The sequence below is a fragment of the Phyllopteryx taeniolatus genome, chromosome 8 (assembly GCF_024500385.1).
Source record: "Phyllopteryx taeniolatus isolate TA_2022b chromosome 8, UOR_Ptae_1.2, whole genome shotgun sequence".
In the NCBI taxonomy this organism is placed as follows: domain Eukaryota; kingdom Metazoa; phylum Chordata; class Actinopteri; order Syngnathiformes; family Syngnathidae; genus Phyllopteryx; species Phyllopteryx taeniolatus.
In genome coordinates, this window is record NC_084509.1 from 5,211,173 (window position 1) to 5,227,677 (window position 16,505).

The following is a 16,505-nucleotide window of genomic DNA, read 5'->3' on the forward strand; positions in this document are numbered from 1 at the left end:
CTTTTCTTTCTCGCCAATATTTTATATACTGGTAGGCTTCAGAGGTGTGGGAGCTACAGTTAGAAATGAGTCGAAAATAGATCAGAGAGGCCGTTTGGAGTAAACACGCCTGAGGACGTTTCTGGCTTTCTTGTGAGGATATGAAAGCTCTATCTACGTCAGGGGAAGGTTCCAAATGTTTTTGATGTTTTACTTGACGACAGCACACACACACACGCGTAACTGTATAATGAATAAGGACAGAGTGTGGTATGCCGAATAAATTGCAGCTTCTGAAGAAGCGTAGACATTTTGAAAACTGACTACATGCACAAAATTTGATCTTCAGTCTTTAAAACTTATATAATCCTTAATATACATTTTTAGGTGACCAATCGAGGATGTACTCTTTCTGCTTCTCACCCAAAGTGAGCTGGGATAGGCTGGATAGAAAATGAATGGCTGGAGAATACGTATCAAAGAAACATGCACTCTTTAAAAATGATGAAGCAGCAAAGATACACATTTTAGTCACTGCAAACTGCTTTAAATAATTCACATAACTTCTGTACATTTTTTTCTTTCCTTGAGGCTCATCCATCTTTAACAAGTTTGATAAAGCCAATGAAAAGCACACATTAATGGAGGTAATTATTTGACACTGGCAAGATTTTGGTTAAATTTTGAATTTTTCAGCCTAATGGGCATTACAATTTGGAGGTTCTATTTTTATATGCCGACTGGCCACAGAATTAGAATTACAATCTGCAAGCTGCAGTATTATAGCAGTATAAAAGAACAAACAACAAATAAAGGAATCCTTCCATGACAAAGTAAAATTATTGATTTGTTCTAATCCAAGTCAGATCAAGTGCAAAAACAACACATATTCATGCAAAAATATACCCAGTCCAGTTGTGAAGCTGGGCCACACTACCACGTGAAAAGTATAAGCCCCTGTCACAGCTTTGGCCTCCTGTCACTGCCTGGCCTTTGCTACAGCTGCTGCTGTTTGGCCCTGCATGCACAGCAGTGTGCGCGCGCATGCGTGTGTGTGTTTGTGCAGATTGAAGTCACAGCAAATGTCATATCCAGTGCAAAGATCCTCAAAGTGGGGGCACTGCCGAACCCACACCAATCTGTCACTCACACACACACACACACACACACACACACACACACACACACACACACGCACGCACACACACTGTGACTGCGTCTTCCCTTGAGTTTGTTTTCTTGATACACAAAGTTAACTTGTTTGATATTTCACAAAGAAATGACTGACGAATACCTCGCAACATTCTGTTGTCTACATTGCAAATTGGCCTGGGTTTTAAACTTGAGCGAGTGTAATGGCACAAGAAGCAAAAATACACACATTGCAATTAGACCTCCTTCTTCTAATTGAGGCAACTTTTTTATGACAAGAAATGTGCTGACAAAGCATCCACTGCCGAAATGACCTGACGGTCACATGCCCAAATGGCTGACGGCACCTTCGAGAGCAGAGATCATCATAATCAATGCGTTAGGGCATGAGGTACATAATATGCATTAATAGTAAAACCAACCAAATAAATATGTTTCTTTTCTATTTATTTCAGTGCATCACTTTTCGTACTACTCCAGCCAAATTCTAATGAGAACAGATTTTCATAAAATGCACTCATAATAATGGTGAAGATATGAGCAGGCTTCGTAGGAGATTATGAGGATTGCTGATTCCTTGACTATGCTTTTTCATCTTAAAAGGTTAACAAATGCAAGGCTGAATAGTAGGGTTTTGACATTATTGTGATGTATCGTTATCATTTACAGTATAATATCATTAATATGATGTGCATATGTGATGTGTCCAGCTCACCTAGTGACCCTAGTGAGGATGTATAATGGATGGATGGATTGATTGTTATTGATTATTGCAAAATGTCTGCATCAGAATCATTTCCACTGTTGTCAAAATATCATAAAATGATCATATCTTGAGTTAATATGCAATTCCCACCCATACTGACCCAACTTTTGAGGACAATATCAAACACACAAACAAACACAAGAGATGTTGGCATTAGTTTGCGACAGTGTCGATGACGCCAAAATCCAATTGGATTGAGTCCAACTTCAAAGGCCCCCACATACCTGAGATTATACAACAGCGTGGCCGCCAGACAGGTCAGCCTCCAGGTATGGAAGGCAAGGGGATGCTGACAGATGGTGCTTCACCTCGTGCCTATCAGGGCGATTAAGGGATGGCAGACTAAAGTCTAACAGTGTTTGTGTAGAATGGATGCCTGAGACACACAAGCCATCAAGAACACTGAGTTTGCTGAAAACCACACATTCAATCTCATTAAGCTCATCAAGTACTGAGTGGGAACCAAAGAAGGAAGCGGGATGCACGTTCCCCAAACCGCTCTCCATCTCACTTTTCTTTTTTCTCACCCCCCTGCAGTACTCTGTAATTTGTCTAAAAATACCCCGCAAAGAAGAGAAGGAGGAGGAGGAGCGAAAACAAACCTTTGGAGGAGATAATGTGGCAAAGGAGGGCAGCCGGAAAAGCAAGGGATTGCACGCGCCGAGCAAAGGCGGAATGTGAGCCACCTGGACGCGGATGCCTGTGAGCATGTGCCTGCCCCCTATTATTATTATTATTTGTTTTCAGTCACGTGAGCGCCTCTCCTCAGCTGCTCTGTGCTCATTTTGAGCCCACCCGAGGGGAGCAGAGCGAGGTCAACACTGTCACAGCCCGACAGCAAACACACTGGATGCATTTAGGCCCAATAACCTTATTGCATGCATTATACTTAATTGTCTTGAAGCGGTCCAATCAGTCTTGCACAACACTGCATCATAGCTGTTAACCCTTTCAAACACCACCAAAGTCGAGACTCTGTCTGGGCTGTTCTGTGCAATCACGAGTGCCTTAAAGCTGCATAATTGCAACGGGTACACAAGCAAACACAAAATGAGAGGAATGCTCTGAGTTCCATTTTCCACCTTACCAGGCGAGCTTGAAGCTTTTCATCAGTACAACGAGGTGTGTCTAATGTCCATAGCGCGTTGTGGGCACCGGGCTGCCCGTTGATGCCGCTGCATGCTGACTGACAGCCTCCACAAGCCTCTCCTCCCATGCAGAGCAGCAGCAATGCACGCAAGGAAAGCAAAGCGACGGTCCGTGTTTTTGGGCCGACCAAAATCCACAAGGATTTGCCTTGCTACCTGCTACATTCTGTGCCGCAGTGCTGGGTGCTTGTGCCAAAAAAATCACATTCTCTCTCTTTTTTTTTTTCTTCTTTCAGTTTTCCCAGAAGAGAAGCAGGTGACCCAGCTGCGCGACGTTCCCGATGCAATCTACAGCATGAAGCAGGAGAGGTAGGAACTGCACAGAAAAAGCAAACACAGGTGGTCCGTCTATTATCCAAGTCTCGGACCGATAGCGCTCCCAGTTTGCAGACTCAAACTCTCCGCCGTCTCTCCCTCAGCCACTGCCTCTGCGGATGAAAGCTGCACTTGCTGTGCTCACATTGAGCAGGCGCAGGATAGCTCCCCTCCCCCTCCCCAACACCCCTTCCCATTCTGTCTCTGTCCGTCCACTTCCCTAGATGGCTCCCTTTCGCTTCTTTGCAAGATAAGCCCAGCTGACCTGGAGTGCAGGACGAGAGCGCTGATTGTAGCCATCCCATCGGCCACGCTTCGTATGAGAAGGGTATTAAGAGAGGGACCTGCTGCAATTCTTCTCTTTTGTGTTGGGCTCCAGCCTTGTACAGTGTCAGTCGGCAATGTTAATCTCCTAATGTGATCCCATCCAGAATATACACAGCAGTGCCTGTTTTTATTCAAATGCTTCATTTAAAAACAATGTTTGATTCTTGAGCACTTCATCTCGAACCAAATCAGTAGCTATAGCGTCATGTTAAGCAAGCTATATTTGTAAGGGATTAACCTTTGCAGCACCACAGGCTCACTGCCCAATGAAGCGACACTTGTTTAATCTGCAGGTCAGAGGAGTCAGTGAGCAATACGCCACAGACAAACTGTCCTTTAAAAAACAACCATGGCCGCAGTGGGTCAGGGAGCGAAGTGTCCTGAGGGTTTAGTCCACTCTCAACACTGCATGCAAATGTTAATGACGCTAATCCATCAATGCTAACTAACTGGCACACAGTGAAATAAAGTTGAAGTACATTTGAATGACTATTTCAACTGTTTAGCGGAGACTGATGAAGTCACTGACGGTTGGATTTCATTTATTTAACATGCTATCGATCACCTTTTGTAGAGAACAAAAAGAGGAGTGCCCCTTCCAAAATACACTTGCCAACAGGGGAGGGACAATTTGACGTCCCCGTTCATTAATTAATCTTCAAATCACAAGAAATGTCACAGTATAATGAGCTAATATACTGTCTGCTCTCAACCTTAGAAGTTACTCTTTTGTATCTTGGAAATTAATTCCATTTAAGGTCCCCTGAAAAATATTGTTTAGTGCCAGAAAGTAAACATCGGTAAATGGGAGTGAGGCGTATTATTTTCCAGGTGAAAACTATTTCACAAACATTGTAAATAAAAGCATTTTATGAGAAAAATGCCTTATTTTGGTATAAGATACTTGTAGTTAGGGCACATTATTTTTTTTATTGAATTAAAGAAAATCTTTTCAACTGTTACTTTTGTAAAATCTAATTCAATTCCCATGAGTGCTCACAAGCAGCATTGGTATCCATAATATCAACTTTAAAGCACTTAATGTACATAATGTAGATTATGAGCGCTTTGATATGATGGTGGTTTATCCTTTTCTGCCAAGCGAGTGCCTGCAACTTTGCAGTTTCTTAGTAATTGGCATTTGCTCAGAAATGTGCATCTCTCTTGGCACTGCTCCACTACAATGTGACATCCAATATGTGTTTATGGTATACTATAAACACATTGAACGTGCACTGTGCAACATACATGTTGGCGACGCAGCAGCAGAACACTGAAAAGTATGGATGGACATGATTTATTAAATAATAACAACATTGTGAATCTTTGTCCATCTAGAATTCACAGTATATCCAGTCATCCATTGTCTATACCTTTTGACTTCATCAGGGGTCGTGGGTGTGCTGAAGCCTATCCTAGCTGACAGGGTAAGAGGGGGGCTATACCCTAGGATGTGCACCAGCCAATCACAAGAGTCTATTTTAACAAGGCTAAATTGTATAGACTTGAAGCAATGAAGGTAAAATGGAGTGCATTACTTGGCAACAACTCGTAGAGGGTGCGGTTGATTCAGTGTCAACTCGTTTGCTGGCTAAAGAAGTGGCAATCGCAATGCAGGTGGCTGCAGCTGGCTCGTTAGCATGGACCCAGAAAGCATTATTTTGCTCAACATGACAATGGTTTTACAAACGCAAGTTCTGAACTGTGGGAACTCTCCAATCCCTTGATTGCGTAAGGCTAAGGTTGCACACGATTCCTGGACTGCCTTGCTCATATTCTTAAATACCAACTAATAAACTGTCTTTGTAATAACCTGCATGGATTTCATTTTCTTTCATTTGGCTTGAACGTTCAAAGTGATGAATCACAGTCACCGGCACCAAAGCTAATTATTCCGCCACTGTCCATATATTTACATTCAAACTTGAACTCTTCTAGAAAAATGTGGGAAAACTCACGTTCAGTATTTACTTATCCATTCATCCATCCATTTCCTTTACTTGGTGTCTTCATTAGAGTTGCAAGTGACTATACCAGCAGACTTTGAATGAGAGGCGGGATACACCCTAGACTGGTTGCGTGCCAATCACAGGGCATACTACTGTATTTATTTAGTAAAACTAAAATCAATATAAAGCATCTATTAACCAATTATTATTTCCCAAAGTTAATTAGGAGAATTTACTAGTCAAATTATCATCCCTCGAAGAAGATCCCCAATTATTAAGATCCACTTAATTGAGTAAAACTAGGAGGGAGGAGAGACAGTGAGAGACTTTACAGCCCACATCAGATCAGAACAGATACGAGGCCACCGTCACATTCTATTGTTAGTCGACGGCGAGACAGGAGGGAGATGAAAGTCAGGAAAAAGGAGGACAAGATGGCAGTGTGACGCAGCGAGACCCTTCAGCGATAGCGCAGTAAGTCCGTCGTCTCACAGAGAGTCCATCTGGTGTGCACCTCGTCATGGGGCGCTCGCCAGGCAGGAGAAAATACATCCACCCAAAAAGGTGCACTTGGTGAACGTCCTAATTCATTAGACACCATCTTCTTCTTTTAACAAATAAGCAATAAATCTCGGCTGCCTTACTAATGCGACTGCTGTATGCAAAGACACGTGTAGTGATATTATATATATATATATATATCCATCCATCCATCCATTTTCTGAGCCGCTTCTCCTCACTAGGGTCGCGGGCGTGCTGGAGCCTATCCCAGCTGTCATCGGGCAGGAGGCGGGGTACACCCTGAACTGGTTGCCAGCCAATCGCAGGGCACATAGAAACTAACAACCATTCGCACTCACAGTCATGCCTACGGGCAATTTAGAGTCTCCAATTAATGCATGTTTTTGGGATGTGGGAGGAAACCGGAGTGCCCGGAGAAAACCCACGCAGGCACGGGGAGAACATGCAAACTCCACACAGGCGGGGACGGGGATTGAACCCCGCACCTCAGAACTGTGAGGCTGACGCTCTAACCAGTCGGCCACCGTGCCGCCTATATATATATATATATATATATATATATATATATATATATATATATATATATATATATATATATATATATATATATATATATATATATATATATATATATATATATATATATATATATATATATATATATATATATATATATATATATATATATATATATATATATATATATATATATATATATATATATATATATATATATATATATATATATATATATATATATAAGATGGAACACCAGTGGACGGAGACATAAACTAAACTTGCAAAAAGGCACTGTTTTCATATCAGGAAAATGAAGCCTAAAACGTGTTTACTTTGGTTGCCTTTTGTCATGTGTGTTGGATTAGACGCTAGTTCTCTGTCCAGCCTGTTAGAACCCCCCCCCCCCCCCAAAAAAAAAAACCCCAACGCAGAATAGTGCTGAATGGACAGCTCCTCCACAGAAGCGTCCAGTAGTCAAGTCAGTGTATTTTTGTTGTTGTTGTTGTTCTCACTGATGCCCCCTGCTGGCTAGTTTACGATGACGTTTTGTTGAAACCCATCCAACCCTCCATTTTCTATACCGCTAATCTTTGCAGGTGAGCTGGAGCCTATTGCATGCAGCTGATTTGGGGCCAGAGGCGGACCCTGGACTGGTCACATGCCTATTGCATGGCCCATAAAGAGAATCAACCATTCACCCCTAATTTAGATTCTTCAATGAAACCAAGAAGCATGTTTTTGGGAACATGGGGAGAACATGCAAATTTCACACAGGGCCTCCCTCGCATGAGCCCAGATTGGAACCCACAGCCTAATCACTTGTACACCGTGCTACTCATTTTGTTGAAACATACAGCAAAAGCAAATGCATAAATTGCATCCATCCACTTTGTATACTGCTTGTTCAGCGTGGCAGGGAAGTGGCGCATATGCCAGTTGGCTTTGGGCAAAATGCAGAAAACTGAAATGTTTCTTCCCAATTTGAATGAATTTCTTGAATCTTCTGTTTCTTGCATTAAAATGACACACATTTGCATGGAACCCAATCCAGATATGATTATTCTGCAATATCCTTAGCATTCCTCCAACCCTCACTGGGCCCACACTGTTTATTTTCCATTTTATCTCAAAAAAGAATTGTCCGATAATCTGAATTGATCCCTACGCTGTGATTTGCAGGATTGGAGGCCAACGTGAGGTGAATTCCACACCATCTACTCCAATCGTGTGACCGTTTGGTTTACTGTCAAACCGACCATGCGCGATAAACTGGCTTCTCAGGGCACACAGCAGGAAGAGAGTGCGCATCATCATATTTGCAGTGTGCATGCGCAGGTTTACACATTTACACGAAAGGCAAGCGTCATAGAAATGGCAAGAATAAGGAACAAATGAATAGATGAGACAAAATGGACACCATCCCGAAATTCTTTGCAGATAGCTCTCATGGCGAAATCAACATGATGACTGATGATGATGTATGACATAGTCTGAAACTAAAAAGAACAACACATCTTGATCGGGTCCAGCTCAGTGTAGAAGTGCTAAAGTCAGATGCAGATGGCCTGCTGTGTGAGTGCCACGTGTTGCATAAATAAAAGAACAAAGCACTGACATTAAAGCTTATTTTACAAGGGCCTTCTATTCCCTGGTTCAGCAGCAGCAGCGAGCAGGATGGAAATAGACTCACAATAAACCCCCATCACACACTCGTCGTAATTATAACACAAAGAGGAACGGGGGAGGAGAAGAGAGGAGGTGAACATTGGGATTATCGGGATTATTTTCGACAACCAACATAATGGAGATGCTAGCAGAATAGCCCAAAAATGGAGATTAAAGTGGAAAGTGACATTGCAGCTCTTTGTCAATTAAGTAGCTTTGTCTCTACTACTAAATAACCACCATAACATATTCTAAAATATTATAGATCCTACATTATCATTTGATCTGAAGTTATACTTTAATGTAATCAAAATAATCAGATTTACTATTGCAGTGGCTGGAGTGTTTATTCATTAAACTGCAGTAAATAATAGGCATCTTTTAGGGAAAAGGCATTTATTGGGGGGTCGTGGGTTTTATTTTTTTTTTACTGTAAAATTTATTATGATTATTATCTACTGTGCTTGACAAAAACAAATGAATTAGACCCAAAACACTAAGTAAGGTGGCCACAGCTGCCCTAAGTTAACAGGACTGGTAATTAAGGAATTATTTTTCATATTCCCGTTATGGTTATAAAACAAGCATGAAGAAAATCTTCAACTGAAATTGTATTTTTCATGCTAAAATATGCTTATTATTGTTGTCCATAAATTCCTGCTAAAGCACATTACTATTAAGATTGCATTCCTGAACTGTAAAAAAAAGTTTTTGTGGTTGAATGTCATGCTTGATTAATTTCTGACTTCTCAGATCAACTCAATGCAACCCTTAAATTTTGGGATAAAAACAAAACATTATTTAAAAATGGTCAAATATAGCAAGCTCGCCGAAGTTGAGAGAATCTGCATTAATGCAATTTATGATGCTGGATGGTGTCTTCTCCTTTTAATGCCTAATACATTTGCTAAGCACTGTATTGTTGTTGTTGTTTTTTAAATGTGTGTGATTAACTAGAGATCAGCCCAAGACCCCTATATTCTTGCCCAACGTCAGCAAAGACAACCCTGGTAAAAGAAAAACAAAACAAAACAACAACAAAAAAAACATTTATTTGCAAAAAACTAATAACATTGCTGTTAGACTGAATTGGATAGCTTACTGTATGTATGGACAATAGTTTTGGTTTCTATTTTGTGCAATGTACTTCTTGTTCTTCTTCTTGTTCTTCAAGAAGTACATGCAAGGAAATGTACTTACGTCTTCTCTTGCATGCTATTTATATTACATAGTGTATTTATATATCCTATATCCACAACTGCTGCTGAAACGATGCAAATTTCCCAATTGTGTGACTAATGAATGTTATCTTATCTTATATTACAAATATTTATTACAAATAATATACTTTTAACCTGCCCACGTTCCGAAGTGACGTACGCAGTGACGTACGCAGTGACGTACTAATTAATTTCCGGTTCAGAGGCGGCGTCCTGTGTGGATGTGTATTATTTTATATTTATATCTCCAAACACATTAATTGGCTTGTTATTTTGTTGTTCAAAGTTGGTTAAGCTCCGCAAAAACGCGGTTCCAGCCAGGCCTATGTGACAAGTGTATTGTTTCACCAAATCACTTATTTCGACTGCTTTTAACGATGGCTTAACAATGAGCATGGCTTTGAAATCGTCCACTCCTCGTCCTCACTTCGTGACACGTTTGTAAGAAGCATGGTAAGAAGTGTATCTTATTCGCTACCATGCAGGCGATGATCAGGCAATGCACTGACACCGGATGCAAAGAGAACTTTCGCCTTCGTGGCTTGGCGGCCGGGGGGCGTCATAAAATAGCATGCACCAAGCAGCTATTCAATATGGACGCTCTGGAAATGTCAGAGGCTGGATTTTTTTTTCTTCCCCAATAACGAGTCAACGATCAGTGACTTGCGTAACAAAATACGGACGTTCCGTAACATTTGGCAGCTCTGACTACTGCTTTACAGAAGCCATTATGCCTACTGCGAGACACTGCGACCCCCGCCTCGAAGGGAAGACACTGGTTCGAAGTGGAGTGATTTATTTGGGCACAATTGATAAGAGTGTAGAACATCCCATTGAGGGCCTACGGTATAATATTGAGCATATAAAAAAAGGGACCAATTTAAAATATCCATCCATCCATTTTCTGAGCAGCTTCTCCTCACTAGGTTCGCGGGCGTGCTAGAGCCTATCCCAGCTGTCATCGGGCAGGAGGCGGGGTACGCCCTGAACTGGTCGCCAGCCAATCGCAGGGCACATGCAAACAAACAACCATTCACACTCACATTCACACCTACGGGCAATTTAGAGTCTCCAATTCATGCATGTTTTTGGGATGTGGGAAGAAATCGGCGTGCAGGCACGGGGAGAACATGCAAACTCCACACAGGCGGGGCCAGGGATTGAACCCCGGTCCTCAGAACTGTGAGGCTGACGCTCTAACCAGTCGGCCACCGTGCCGCCCAATTAAAAATATACTGAATAAAAATTCCCACTATTGCTTTTGTACATTGGTGTCATTTCCCATTTGTTTAGATATATGTCTTTACTTCAATTTACAATTCATCTCCACTCATCAGAATAGATTTGTATTTTTTTAAATAATTTTGTCCTACAATTTTTTTTCATAGTCATTTTTTCAAAGAACTTCAGCTGCATCTATACTGCATCTATTTATTTTTGTATGTCTTCAGGTGTGTGCAAGATGTATTGGGTAGTGATAGTTTGTTTGTAGTGATAACAATCATTTCTTGCTTTACCTGCCAGGGACAACAGATGGAAATGAGCTATTGGTATAGAATATGTTTGACGCAATTTTATTTTTGTAAATAGGTGGTTCTTGACACCACTACATTTTACTTCTGCAAATAAAAATATACCTTATACAGAGTACAACGCGTATTTCAAAAGCTGAGTATGAGTATGCACAAATATACACTTGAACAAAGTAAGAGAAAGCACTCGGCTTCACTGTATAAGATTGTGTGGGTGTGTTTACTGGCTGCCTACACCAAGCCACATGATGCCATTGCCACCGTGTTTCCAATCTTTACCTGAGGCCGAAGCTTTCATGCAGCACATCAGTGAGTCATCACATTACTCATGACCTTGAGCTTCTCCAATTTGCCGCGACACTGTTCAGAAAAGCGACACAAAGGTATCAGCTTGTTGATCGCTCACGATCCAAAAATTCATGCTGTATCTTTAATCGTGTTGGTTCCAGTATTGCCACGGATGGAAAAGACAATAGTTAATTCTACTTCATATGCCAACGCAGAATGTTATATGATGTACAGTTCGATAAATGTTGTCCTGTTACTAAGCACACTAACTGATCAACAATAGTAGATGGCATCTACAGTCAGACAGTAATGAAAATACATTTAGAAATTTGTCAAGAAATATTGTAAGGGTTATTTATGTGCAGTAAGTGCCTGGCAGGCCTTTTCTACAAAAAGTAATGCACATAAAATTCAATTTTTTTTTAGGCCAAATGAATTGTTTTTATTTAAAAATTGTAATTTTTAAATTTTATCAATTAAAATTGCATATGTACAGTATGTGGTAAGGGTTAGGGTTAGGATTGAGGCACACTCTTTTCAGATTTATTTGCAGGATGCAGAGTGAAAATTAAAGACTAGTCAGTGAGTCTACCGTCTAATTGAAAAAGCTACATTTCATATAATCGTGTTATACAATATTTACTTTGAAATTAAATAAAAACACAACTAATATACTGTACGTACAAGTCAAAACTCACCCACTACAATAATAGCATATCAGCCTAAGCACTGAAGTCCTCATCCAATATAACAGTGGAATGGAAGAGTGATGGATCATATTTCAGAAGTTGATGGGATACAGGCCTGGATGGAGAAATATTGACCAACTCCACTGTGACATTCCCTCCCAGCAGACCATCAGGCCTTGTTGCCACAGCGACAACCCCCGTCTATAACATATGTCACTCACTGATCCAGTCCACAGCTTCAGGGGCAACCTTGAACCGTTGCTTGTCCTTATAGCCCCCTAATTGGACATAACACTGTCGCCCAAAAACTTAATGCCAAGTCGTGAAGAAGCACAAACACTAACTGTAAAATCAATCTGGTTGCTATGCCATTATCACCCACAAGGCACTGACAAAGACGCCACTTGAGCCATTTTGAAACTTGTGAATGATGCACGTCACTTGTGGAGACAAAGCAACAAGGTCTCACAACTTTCAAGCATTTCAGCAATCATCAAATCTTCAAAGCCTTCACATTGGAAGAAATGGGATTACATAAACCCAAATATTTAATAAAATGTCACAGAATGTACATTTGTATGATTTATATGCGCTGTTCAAAAGTTGTCAAAAAGTTGCTAGCTCAGTAAAACAGTATACAGTACATAGGAAAATTCTTGGCCCGTGTTAAGTAGATTTGGCCCTGTGTTATGTAGCTTGAACATCTTTTCAGCTATTTTGACACAACCATGTTTCATTTTCACCGCTTCGCTATTTCAGTTCAGGTTAACTCTTTGTCCCTACTACCAAAACGTCCAAAGTAAAATGAGCTTCCTTCAAAATGCTAGACAATCAAGTAAAAAAACAAAAACTAGTGAAATGTAAACCAATAAAGCACACACAGGTCATAACATCCTAAATCTCAGTCCCACCTTGACACTCAATCCAACATATCCCAAAACCAACATGATTTACAGTATGTTGTTCAACGGCTTACTCCGATCAATTGTTGAAGCCTCTGACATCTGACATAATTTCTCATTGGAAATAAAAAGTGAGCTCCATGTGTAATAGTAATACTGTGGTTCTCAAACGTTTTACACCAAGTATCACCTAAAAAAATAAATAAATAAATAAAATAAAAGAATACTTAGCTCTCCAAGTACCACCATCATGACCCAAAAAAATACAGTAGCATAGTAAGTCTAAGTGTTCTAAAAAAAAAAAAAAAAAAAAAAAAAAAAAAAAGAGACAGGTTTTATGACTAAAAAGGTATATTTAATGTTATTATAAGCCACAGTTTGAACATTAACACTGTGCCTAAATATAGGAGAAAATGTACTTAAATAATGATCAATGAAAATGTATAGCAAAAAAATTACAAATTGTAGCTAAATAAAAGTTTAAAATAAACAGTACTTAAAGATTAAATGTAATCAGACTGAATGTTAAAGGTGCCATATTGTTTCTAGTATTTGGGATGTAATCTTCTCTCTATGGTGCCTCAGTAAACGTGAAATATGAATTAAAATTGTCCACGCATTCCTGAGTTCCAGACGTTTTTCTGCCAAGAGGCCTGAAATCAGGTCATACGAATTTTTCGAGCTTATCTACGTCACTAGCGAAGATCTCCGCCTACCTCTCCACTCCTGAGCCAGCGCCGTCAACATAAAAAACACATGTGCTCTCACAAGTGGGCCTTCTACATGGAGGCAACCAATCAGATGAGAAGGAGGCGGTCTTTGCCAAAGTGGATACAAAACAGGGTCAAACCGAAGTAGCTGTAAGAGGGGTCTTTTCTGCACACTAGTATGACAAAACCAAGGTGATTTTTGAAACGCAATTGACACTTTCATACTAAGTCCGTGTTAGAGTCACTCTATGGAGGTCTAAATAGCCCAAAAATGGGACATTTAAAGTTACATGAGCGACTGAGCTGTTCTTAGGCAACGATTCTTTCATGTACCACTAGAGAGAGCACACATACCACTAAGCACTAATACCAGACTTTGAGAATCACTGCTTGTTGAGCACAGAATCAAAACGCCAGAGAAAATGTTATGTGCTTCAAGTAAAATATATTTGCTTCATTGCGTCTCTGCTCAATGCGTGGAGTATCATTATATCCTACCTTTGAGGTTTCCATATCAGTTTCTTCCACTTCTTTTGCTTGGCCTATCAGTGAGGGTACAAAAAAGTAAGTGAGAGGCCTTGGTAGATTATCATATTTCTGTGAACATAATAAAAAGCTAGATTGGATGTGTATATAATATTGGAACATTTAAACAAAAGAATAAAAAAAATTCTTGATTAAGATACTGCTAAATTATCATGACCTACATTCTTTTAAGAATCACACCACATATTCAGTGATAAAGCCAGAGGAACAAGACCCACATTTTCCGTCATCTCTAAGTAAGATGTCACATAAAATGAACTGTATTTGTGTGTGTTTAATCGCATGGAGAGTACAAAGTAACACAGCCCCTTTCACTTCAGTGTCTGTGACTCAATAATAGGCGCCCACATGCACCATGAATCACTGTGATCACAGGGCCTCAACTGCTCCTTCACCTATTTCTTCCATGTATTTTTTTGCAGTGACACCTCACCATGACATTTGATGTCGCAGTCATTGATGTGTCAACATCTTTAGCAGATTTAATGCCTGCCAGTGAAACTGAAGATGTGAAATACTGTAAGTACCGTGTGATTACTTAAACAAGACACAGAGAAGAAGGATATTTTTCTTTGACCAAATTATTTGTCTCTTACAAGGTGTAGGCAAGCTACATAAAAATACATATATTCGAGTATCCGGAGGGTACATTAACCATGTCAGTAATTAAGGACGACACTAACATGTACTGTACCTTCTGTTAACGCACGTTGTGGAACAAATGCATCACAGAGGATGAAATTGGCCAGTTTTATGCTCATCATCAAAAGATATTTAAAAAACCCACCGGAGACCAAGTACAGAAAACCGTAATTCATGTGGTTCAGTCTATTTAAGGTTCATCCCCGTGGATATGCATCTAGATTGGTGTGTGTGTGTGTGCATGTGAAATTAAAGTGCATTAAATTGTGACCTGATGGTACGTACAGAAGACATACACATTACTGTAATCCGCATTTGATCATTAACTTTGAAATTGTGAATTACATAGTGAGTCACCAGAGGCCTTGAGATGATTCAGCAGTGGGGCCTGAATGCATACACATGGTCCACTAATACACAAAGTGAAACACCATTGACATCATGCGTGGATCGATTTATACTAAAAGAACATTAACTAACACAAGAAAAAAACAATATACTTTAGTTTACATTTTTTTTTTATATACACAGACCCTTTCCAAAAAAATGTATATCATGGAAAAGTTTATTTATTTCCATAATTTAAATTTAGTTTAATATACATTCCCAAAATTTAAATAATTTCAAGTATTTGTTTATTTTTAGGCGCCACGGTGGCCGACTGGTTAGAGCGCCTGCCTCACAGTTCTGAGGAGCGGGCTTCAATCCCTGGCCCCGCCTGTGTGGAGTTTGCATGTTCTCCCCGTGCCTGCGTGGGTTTTCTCCGGGCACTCCGGTTTCTTCCCACATTTCAAAAACATGCATGGTAAGTTAATTGAAGTCTTTAAATTGCCCCTAGGTGTGAATGTGAGTGCGAATGGTTGTTTGTTTATGTGTGCCCTGTGATTGGCTGGCAACCAGTTCAGGGTGTACCCCGCCTCCTGCCCAATGATAGCTGGGATAGGCTCCAGCACTCCCGCGACCATTGTGAGGATAAGCGGCTCAGAAAATGGATGGATGGATGGATGGATGGATGTTTATTCTTCCATAATTTGGGCTTCCAGCTCATAAAACCCACGAAATTAGGTATTCAAAAAATTAGAAATCAGCCCAAATTTTGCAAGCATAAATGTTTTAAACACAGTGTCACACACTAAACATCTACTAAACTCAAAGGACCTGCACAGGTTTCCCCAGGTGTCATTAAAGTGCTTCAGTTTGGTTCAATATGGGGAAGACTGCAGACTTGACAACTGGCCAGAAGACCATCATTGATACCCTCCATAGGATGGGTAAGCCACAAAGGTTCATAGCTAAGGAGGCTGGCTGTTCACAGAGTGCTGTGTCCAAACATATCAATGGAAGGACAAAATGTGGCAGGAGAAGATGCACCAGCAAAAGAGATGACTGTGGGCTTCAGTGGATTATCAAACAGAGAAGATTCAAGAATTTAGCAGAGATCCAGAAAGAGTGGAATGAGGCGGGAGTCACAGCTTCAAAAACCACCACCTTCAGACGCATGCTACAACTGGGCTACAATTGTCGGGTTGCTCGGGTCAAGCCACTTCTGAGCCTGAGCCGACATAGGAAGCGCCTCAACTGGGCCAAGGAGAAGAAGAACTGGATTGTTGGCCAGTGGTCCAAGGTCCGCTTTG

At 40.5% G+C, this 16,505-nt stretch overlaps 1 protein-coding gene and 1 long non-coding RNA gene across 21 annotated transcripts in view; one reads left to right on the forward strand and one right to left on the reverse strand.

The window, feature by feature from the left end:
- The window catches only part of gramd1bb (GRAM domain containing 1Bb), a 75,460-nt gene that overhangs the window by 43,236 nt on the left and 15,719 nt on the right, over window positions 1–16,505 (reverse strand). Inside the window, exon 2 of one of the 20 annotated variants that reach the window (XM_061781272.1) lies at window positions 14,182–14,225. The exons of 18 other annotated variants lie outside the window; for them this stretch is intronic. In XM_061781272.1, the coding sequence (XP_061637256.1) occupies window positions 14,182–14,225 (44 nt within the window). Of the gene's footprint in view, window positions 1–2,984; window positions 3,481–14,181; window positions 14,226–16,505 lie in introns of those variants that run through there. One more of the 20 variants, XM_061781276.1, reaches the window with a different exon arrangement.
- Window positions 1,756–3,591, forward strand: LOC133481921 (uncharacterized). The gene is made up of 3 exons (XR_009789646.1): window positions 1,756–2,599; window positions 3,282–3,354; window positions 3,465–3,591. It is a non-coding gene; the product is annotated as an uncharacterized LOC133481921 (long non-coding RNA).